This window comes from Balaenoptera musculus, chromosome 4 (assembly GCF_009873245.2).
Source record: "Balaenoptera musculus isolate JJ_BM4_2016_0621 chromosome 4, mBalMus1.pri.v3, whole genome shotgun sequence".
Lineage (NCBI taxonomy): Eukaryota > Metazoa > Chordata > Mammalia > Artiodactyla > Balaenopteridae > Balaenoptera > Balaenoptera musculus.
The window spans coordinates 98,787,668-98,796,784 of NC_045788.1; the positions used below are offsets into that span (position 1 = coordinate 98,787,668).

At 39.8% G+C, this 9,117-nt stretch overlaps 1 protein-coding gene across 4 annotated transcripts; it reads left to right on the top strand.

Moving 5' to 3' along the window:
• Nucleotides 1–1,293: 1,293 nt before the first annotated feature.
• Nucleotides 1,294–8,761, top strand: CLDND1 (claudin domain containing 1). Of its 4 annotated transcripts, none has more exons than XM_036850652.1 (6): nt 1,294–1,392; nt 2,505–2,555; nt 2,784–3,093; nt 5,253–5,363; nt 6,797–6,934; nt 7,072–8,761. In XM_036850652.1, exons 3-6 carry the CDS (start codon nt 2,802–2,804, stop codon nt 7,290–7,292), a joined length of 762 nt encoding a protein of 253 aa, XP_036706547.1. In that variant the 5' UTR covers nt 1,294–1,392; nt 2,505–2,555; nt 2,784–2,801; the 3' UTR covers nt 7,293–8,761. The 4 variants fall into 4 exon arrangements, with proteins under 4 accessions (XP_036706547.1, XP_036706546.1, XP_036706548.1 ...); XM_036850650.1 differs by having other exon boundaries at nt 1,365–1,392; nt 2,512–2,555; XM_036850651.1 differs by lacking the exon at nt 2,505–2,555 and having other exon boundaries at nt 1,316–1,392.
• The last annotated feature ends 356 nt before the right edge of the window (nt 8,762–9,117 follow it).

A 9,117-nucleotide genomic window follows, 5' to 3' on the forward strand; every position in this document is an offset into this window, starting at 1 on the left:
TTTCCTGGTGAATAAATGCTTTGAGGAGTCTTATTGCACAATAACAATTTGCCTGGGCACCTCCTCCATTTTCTCTAGTTGGTGTCTCTGACAAACTTCTCCTATGACCAGATATTCTACATGAAAATCCAGTCATATTTGAATATTATATTTGGCTATTACTTTAATTAGGTACTGGATGTGAATATCAGTTCAGCCATTTAGGCAAAAGAACTATAGCTAAAAGTAGAAAAACAAATGATATGCCTTCAGTCTGTCAGGGGGGTAGAAATTTAGTATCAACTTGGGCCTCCCACCTTTCTCCTGTGCTGTGGCCAAATTCTAAGGCATTTGGGGGACGAGGAAGGGTTTGAGAGCCCCTCTGGTCCTTGAGTTGGCTGTCTCTGTAGGTATCTGTTGAGAAATCCATCATTTGCTATTCTCAGAGCACATTCATGAGTCCACACACGTCACTAAAAAGATGTCCCTGCTTCCTGTCTGTGGATTTCTATGCAGTACTTGAAGGCTTAGAATCATTTTGTTGCCTCTGTGCCGTACAGTCATCTGCGATCTCTGAGGTTGTCCATGACTTTATCTGCTTAAGGCAATATTCTCCAAATTTCAGTCTTTTTCATACTACATAAATTTTTTATTCACTTTTTTGACATATCTGGGACCCTCAGTATTAACTTAATATTTTTCTTCAACAAATTGTAATTTATTTTAAAAGTAAACTTGACTGCAATAAAGAGAAAACTAATATCACTTGCCACAAAGAGAAAGCAGCCACAAACAAAAACTACACGAAACCCGAAGAATGTCATTACATTCTAGTTGGATACCTTCTGTCAGGTTACATCCTTCTTAGTCTAAACGTAAGCAGTAAAACCAGAAAGACTATCTGCTGCAGTGGGAGTGAGGTTGTGGGAGAGAAAATCAATGGGTTAACATTTTAAAAGTACAATCGCATTGCTGTTCATAAGCAGGGTGGTGGTAGGGATAGCACAGGACTGGAAAAATCTGAGTCATATTCGTCACAATTAATGACTAGTAGTGACCGGAAATAGGTCGCCTTACTCGGTGGACCTTCGTCCCTTCCTTAGTAAAATATAAGAATCCATCTGCTCAGACTTCCTTTTTGCGCACCTAGGGAGCTGAACTACATCTCCCACAATGCGCCGCGCGGCACCGAGAATGCCGTCCGCCGCCTCTCGCAGCTTTTCCTCTGTCCCTCCTACAACTCCCACAAGCCCCCTCGGCTCCGGGACCAGGCCGGGCCCGGGGAGGAGGCGGAGGCGCGGGAGTTATGGAGGGGGCGGGCTCTGCAGGGAAGTGCGTCAGAGGAGGCGCGGGGAGAGTAGGGTGCTGTGGTTTGAGCTTGAGGGTGAAGCTGGCGGAGCAGGAGGATGGGCGGTGAGTGAGCGGGGCCGAGGTCGCCGGGCGGGGGTCGCGTAGCCGTTCGGTGTTTCCAGCCGTTTGAAGAGGGGCCCCCTCCCCGGGCGCGGCCGGGGCTGTGCGGGTTCTGAGTGGGGGCCTGGGGCGGGGCTTTTCCCTTGGCCGAGTGGTCCGGGGAGGGGCCTGCTCGGGTACCTGAGGCCCCTGGCCGGGGACCGCGCAGGGCTGCCCCGCCCCAGCTCCGGCTGGTCTCGACCACCCCCGGCCCCAGGGTGCGCCCCACGAGGTGACAGCGCCAGGCGTCCGGCCTGGGCGAACCGCCGCTCCCGGTGCTCGGGACCTTTTAAGGTCATTTGAGAGCCACCGGGAGGAAAAAGGATTAAAAAGAATAAAAATACAAACCCAACTTCTGGAGTTATCGTTAATTATTGTAATTGCTCTGATCTCTCCTGAGTCACTTGCCATTTCCCAAACTCAGCAACCACAGTTCGCGAGCCCGATTTCGTGCTCCTTTTTAAGGTGTTTGGCGCGGTCATGGTATATACTTGCAGTATTTGACTAAGCTTGATCCGCCTTGAGTCATTTTACTGCGGCCATTTACTACTGCCAGCGAGCCCTGTCCACGCCTTGGGAGTGTTAATATTTGCCTAATCCAGAGTTTTCTTTCTGGCTGAGGAGGGATCATTTAGTTTGCAGATGAGTAGGTTCAGAAGTATAAGGAATGGGTAGAGTAGATAGGAGTGAAGACTTTGGCAGCGTAAAAGAGCTTGGCTTAGCTTTAATGGATTAGTGGCAGATTGGTATCTAGCATTATTATATGTTGTTATTCTCTTTGCTATGCCATGCACCTGGAACAACCTTTCTTTCTGGGTTAACAAACATTTTCACCTGTCTTTTAAATAGCTCCTTACTCTTAACCTTGTTTTAGAAGGTTTCCCTATGCAGAGGAAACTGGGAGAAGCCGATTTCCTCTGCTTCCTTTTCCTATGCCTTTTTCACACTCAGACCCAGAACACTTAACGCTCTGCAGTCTGTCATTAAAAATTTATGCAAGGTACATTGCTGACTCTGGGCATGTCTGTTGTTTGTATCTGTAATGTGTATGTCCATTTCAGTGTTGTCTGTTTTAGTGTGCAGGTGATAGACTAGAGAACAAGACCTCTGTCTCCGTAGCATCCTGGGTATGTGAGCATTCAATAAGTACTTTCGTGATAATAAGTTTTGTTTTGAACTTAATTAAAAAATGCTTGCTTCCTCTTTTTTTTTTTTTAATTCATTAATGATTATACATTACTTTAAAGAGCCTTGGGAGGGGGAATAGGGTAAAGGGTGATTTTGACATAATTCCCTTCAAAATCTGTGTTTGTCCTTGAAGTCTAACTTTTGTTCTTTCTTCAACTTTTAAACAGAGCAGTCTGAATGCCAGAATGGATAACCGTTTTGCTACAGCATTTGTAATTGCTTGTGTGCTTAGCCTCATTTCTACCATCTACATGGCGGCCTCAATTGGCACAGACTTCTGGTATGAGTATCGAAGTCCAGTTCAAGAAAATTCCAGCGATTTGAACAAAAGTATCTGGACTGACTTTGCTAGTGATGAGGCAGATGAAAAGACTTATAATGATGCACTTTTCCGATATAATGGCACAGTGGGATTGTGGAGACGGTGTATCACTATACCCCAAAACACATACTGGTATAGTCCACCAGAAAGGACAGGTATTTCTCTTATTTTAACTTTTGTCTCCTTTACCTACTGTATAATAGAGAAAGTGATGTGATGATGGCCCAGTTATGTATAAGCAGGTTTGTGGGTTCTTTCTCTCCCCAAAGAAAGAAATCTTATGTATCTCTTTTTTCCCCGTCACTACCCTCCCCAGCTTCTGTGAATTACCATCGTACTCATTAATATTGGTTGGATGAGTAACTGTCCTTATCTTGGGAAAATCGTTCTAAATCTTTGTACTTATTTACCCACTCATTAAAATATTTGTATTAAACTCACATGTCATGAGAAAATAATTGGAAAAGAACACTGGAAGATTTCAAATACTTGGTAACTGGTAAAACGGACTAGTATCCAAAATGAAGTCAACACATATGAATTCATAGTCATTTTATATGTAGCTGTGTTATAGTTGATATTATCATTTGCCCTCTAAATCTTAGAGGATATAATTCGACCACTTCTGTGTTTAAGTCTGCATATTTGAGACTGTTTTACAACAGTCTTGATGGAGTTTTTAGGTTAAAAATATCCATTACAGAAGTAAAAAAAAAAAAAATCTAAGAAACTGCCTCTCAAGTTTATTTTGTAAGCATTCTTAACATTTAAAAATTTTAATTTCCATTTATTAAGATGGAAGCTTTAGAGTTCTTTGTAAGGAACAGCTTTATAAATTGTTTCTATGTATGACTACTTCTGTTGGGCTCTTGGTGGGAAGTAATGTATTCAAATCACAGTACAACAGGCTTGAGTTACCATACGTCGGAAGGCTGATAGTTGTGATTTTGTATGGAAAAAAGAAAGTAGTTTGGAAAGAGGTGAAAGTTGGTTAAATTTTATTTAAAATGTTCAATTCTATTTATGAGAGCATAGGAGCACTTGATATTTGAATCTTAGCAATCATTTATTATTCAGTCAACAAATATTTATTGCATTCCTTCATGTTCCAGGGCCTAGGAGCTTGGAGTACATTAGGGAAAAAAACATATAAAAATCCCTACTCCCGGGGAGCTAACATTCTAATAAGGGCTGACAGGCAACAAACAATAAATAAGTATAATAGTATAAACAGAATAAGTAATTATATAGTAGAAGATGACATGTGCTATGAAAAATACAGCACAATAAAGGGGGTTTGGAAATACATAGGGAAGGGGATGTTGGTGGGCATAAGTTATGCTATTAAATAGTAAAGGCAAGATATGCTGCAACAAGAAAATACCACTTGAGGAAAGACTTGCTAAAGGTGAAGGAGTTGACCATATGGGTAGTTGTGGAGGCAGGGAGAATCATTTAAGTTGGAAGGAACAACTGCAAGGGCCCTGTGGTGGGAGCATGCTTGAAGTATTCAAGAACCAGCAAGGAATTCCCTGGGCTGGAAGGGAGGGGGCTGGGGGAAGAGTTGGGTATGTGTCAGAGACACATCCTGGGAGAGGGAGTAGGGCAAATCACGCAGGATTCTCTAGGTGTGATGAGGGCTTTGGTTTTTGCTCTGAGTGTGATGAAGCCACTGGGGGTCTTTGTGCAGAGGAAAGATAATCTGGTCACCTAGGAAGATGTGCTGAAAACAGACAGGTGGCTGGCCAAGACAGAAGCCAGGAGACTTAGGAGGCTATTGCACCAATTCAGGTGAGAGATGATTATGACTCAAGACCAGGGTGGTAGTACTAAGCTACCAGTACTGATTCTGGATATATTTTGAAGGTAGAGCCTCTGGGATTTCCTGATGGAATGCATATGGGCAAGAATGACTCTAAAGTTTCTGGTCTGAGGAACGAGAAGAATGGAATTGTCATTACCTGAAATGGGGAACATGGGTTTTAGAGTAGGTCTGGGGGAGAAGATCAAAGTTTCTATTTATTTCAGTCTTTGTCCACTCCTTCTTCCTAGTCTTCTTACTACCTATTCTAATTCATTTTACTGCTCCTCTTACTGCGCCTTCCTGAACCCATGTCTTAAGCCTGCTGCTGAGAACCATTGGTCCTTTGGGCATTGGTGACGCCTGTGTGTCACTCAGGACCAAAGAGGTTGCTGTCTCCCCTGAGAACATTTTTCCATATCACTTTTTATTTCAGAGAATAATTACTAAAAGAGATTTTTGTTAAATGTTTAAAATTAAAACAACAAGCAATCATTGTTATTCTCGTTCCAGAGTCATTTGATATGGTCACAAAATGTATCAGTTTCACGCTAAATGAGCAGTTCGTGGAGAAATTTGTTGATCCTGGAAACCACAATAGTGGGATTGATCTGCTTCGGACCTGTGAGTAGTTTGAACGCAGCAAGACAATTGGGAAAAAAAGAAAATAATTTTATTTCCCTTTTGTTGAACTCTTTTTGGAACAGGATGACATTGTACATTGTATCAACTTGAAATAAGGTCTTTAACATTATCCCAACAAACTCTGTTCTGTTGATAACACATTTTAGAAGTTAGATTCATACTTACCAAATCACAACTATGAAGTTGAGCAGCTAATGCATTGGGTGACAGAATCCAGACCATCCAAAAGATGTTATTAATGGGCCCATTTAAAGAGGAAATTTAACAGGGATAAATAATACATTTTTGTATTTAAGTTAAACACTTCATTTATCTGAGTTCAGATTGGGATATGTGAAAAAAGTTGACTGCAAGCTTTATATGAGTCAACAAGTATCAGGCCTGCCGAAGTATTGATCCAGTCTTAGGTGGTAGTAACCAAGGTGTAGATGTCAAAAACAAATGAAAGTATTTATTACGAGCATTCTATTCCTTGATGGTCAGGCGGCCTAGGAAATGCTGTCTTCATATTTGGACCGTTTCTAGGCTATATAGAGAGTTACTGGAGCTTGCCTGGAAGAATGACCACGTCATGAGAAGGAACATTGAATAAATGACGAGTATTCAGTTTTGCATTGTGAATGCATAGGAAGAAGTTTATTACTAACAGAGTTTGAAGGGAAGTTAGAGAAAAGACTTTTATATAGTTCCAGAAAGTAAAACTAGCACTAAAAGGTAAAGTTTGGTTTAGAATTGATGTTACTACATTGATAATAATTAAAATAATTTGAAAATGTAATGGGATGCTTTGTAAAGTCATCAGCTTTTATTCCCATGTTGCTGAGGGAATTTATGATAATTAAAACTGCCATTTATTGAGTGCCTGGTATATACCAGATCCTCTGCTTTGTGCTTTATGTATATTCGTTTAACAGGTCTTTTATAATCTCTATTCATTTGCTTGTTATTCCTGTCTTAAAATCCTATAAGGACTTAAATTTGTTTGTATGTAGAGCCATTTGTTTGTTAATTTGTTTGTATGTTTTGCTTCAAATCTGGTTCTACCACTTATTGTGTTACCTTGTACAAGTTATTTATACCTCTTGGTTCAGTTTCCTCATTTATAAAATGGAGATAATAGTAATAGTACCTACTTCATAGAGATGTTGGGAGGTTTAATACACAAAGCATGTATAGAACAGTGCCTGACACATAGGAAACCCTCAGTAACAGTTAATTGTTAGTGTCCTTTTACTTTTATCAGGACCAAGTTAGCATTGTTTTTGAATAATGTGGTTTAGGAAAAAACCTCAATATTAGCATACTTCATTCTCACTTTTTGAGAGAAGTTCTAATTAGAATATGAAAGAAATTGTGAGAAAACTGAAATCATGGTAACGTTTCTTTTTTCTCTCTCTCTTTTTTAAAATCAGATCTTTGGCGTTGCCAGTTCCTTTTACCTTTTGTTAGTCTAGGTTTGATGTGCTTTGGGGCTTTGATTGGACTTTGTGCTTGTATCTGCCGAAGCTTGTACCCCACCATTGCCACAGGCATTCTCCATCTCCTTGCAGGTGGGTCTTGTCATCACACTTAGTTTTACCTACTTCTTGTCTCCTTAGGGATCCCATATTACTGCCCTGTTGTGTTGCCTGGAAAGCTCTTACCATGCTCTTATCTAGCTATGTTTTTTTCTAAATTTTCCTCCAAGGTCTGTGTACACTGGGCTCAGTGAGCTGTTACGTTGCTGGAATTGAACTACTCCACCAGAAACTGGAGCTGCCTGAGAATGTGTCTGGCGAATTCGGATGGTCCTTCTGCCTGGCTTGCGTCTCAGCTCCCTTACAGTTCATGGCTTCTGCTCTCTTCGTCTGGGCCGCTCATACCAACCGGAAAGAGTACACCTTCATGAAGGCATATCGTGTGGCATGAGTGGGAAGCTGCCTGCTTTACAATTGCCATTTTTATGATTTTTTGATATTAATATTTTCCCTTATCTGCCCCCCAATTGTTTTTAATTTAACTCTTTTTTTAACGGGTATACCGTTTTATCCTGAAAATCCATTTTATTTATTCACGCAGACGTTTCTTAATACCACTAAAATTTATATGGAACCTGAGTGATTCCATCTTTCAGTCAAACTAATCTAGGTTCAGAGTCCAGACAGAAACAAAATGGGTAAACTCTTGGCACAAATTTGTGAAAGAAAATTGGTAGGAGGAGGTTGACCCAAAGCAAGTTCTGCTGAGGTCTGTTGGATAAAGTATCTGTTTAACTGGAAACTCTAGTTTGTTTGGGAAACAATCATTGTCAAAACTTATGTTCACTTTGCTGTTGTAGATAGCCAGTCAGCCAGAGGTATTAGTGCTGTTTTCAGGGACTTAGGCTATCTAAGGAAATTATCTAAGATCTTTTTCTCTAAATATTGGCATATAACTTCATCTGAGGTGAAATATCTTCAGTTGTTTATCTGTACTGTGTCTGTTTACAAGAAAGGAAGTGTTTACATGGAATTTTAACTTTGTAACTGCAAGAATTCCAGTTCAGCCAGAGAAGAGGATTAACCTTATTTACTTTTTTTTTAAAACTCTCCTTAATACGTCAATAAGATTTTCAGTATCGCCAAACCATTTTGGATTTTTGTTCCTTCCCTCCTCACCCACCAGACTTATTAAAAGAGTGCTTTTTTTTAACACTACATTGGGGTCACAGAGTAAAATTCTCCAACTGCCATATGTTTATTTCAGCTAAGTACCATAAAGAAGGTTACACCATAATGACCCTCTGGAGCTAGGAAAACTACCACAAGATCTAAAGCTTTGGCTGGTCGTTAACTTCCAACTATGGTCTTTATTTCTTGTGGTGAAATGATGTGCCTTTCCTTGCCTAATCCCTTCCTGGTGTGTATCAACATTATTTAATGTCTTCTAATTCAGTCATTTTTTTATAAATATGTCTATAAACATTGAACTTTAAAAAATCTTATTTATTTATTCCATTACTGTAGTACTTGACAGATTTAAAAAATAAATGTAACTTAGTAATAATTTCTTACAAAATCCTAGATCTGTCTTTTTTAAAAAATAAAAAATGAGAAGAGACTCAGAATTGTGTATAGTGTCTGAGTTGATTAAATCTCAGTACCTTAGGATAAAGAAGTACAGGATTCTGAATGAGGATTTTGTGATTTTCTGTGGGAAATGCATTGTTGCTCTGTAGGCCTATCTTTATGTCCAGTGTTTGGGTCTCTGTTTTATCTTCCAGAAAATGTGGGAACCCCTTGCCCCCATTAGAAAATAAGAGACTATTTCTTATGCTTCAGCGTTTTAAAGCATGTTTTCAAAGTAGTTTTGTGATCATTGTGTATCATACTTAACATGGCTAGTTTTTCATAAAGTCATTTAATGGCTGTGGATGTTTATGTTGTATATTAATCAAGTGGGCTTCTGACTTACAACAAAGCCAGTATTACTCTGCAGCCGATTATTGCCTGTGAAATGGCTAGTTACTCAGTTTTCTACTTCCTAACTCTTGAAGTTTCATTGCCTTTCAGCACCTTTTGTGGAAGATAGAAAAGCTAAGTGAACAAAACACAGCACACTTTTTTGGAATGAGATTTTAAAATTATTGACCAACATGACATTTTTGGATTTGGAAGTTAGTTATTTTATCCCTGCCTCTTGTCACCCCAGAATTACCTGTAACTTACTCTAATACCCGTCTTTAGTGTGCACTGAGGAAGCTTAGTCAGGATCT

Excerpts from the sequence above, each read along its gene's own strand:
- CLDND1 (XM_036850650.1), top strand. Across the intron at positions 5,364-6,796 it reads GATTGATCTGCTTCGGACCT|ATCTTTGGCGTTGCCAGTTC; the intron begins GTGAGTAGTTTG and ends TTTTAAAATCAG. Across the intron at positions 6,935-7,071 it reads CATTCTCCATCTCCTTGCAG|GTCTGTGTACACTGGGCTCA; the intron begins GTGGGTCTTGTC and ends TTTTCCTCCAAG.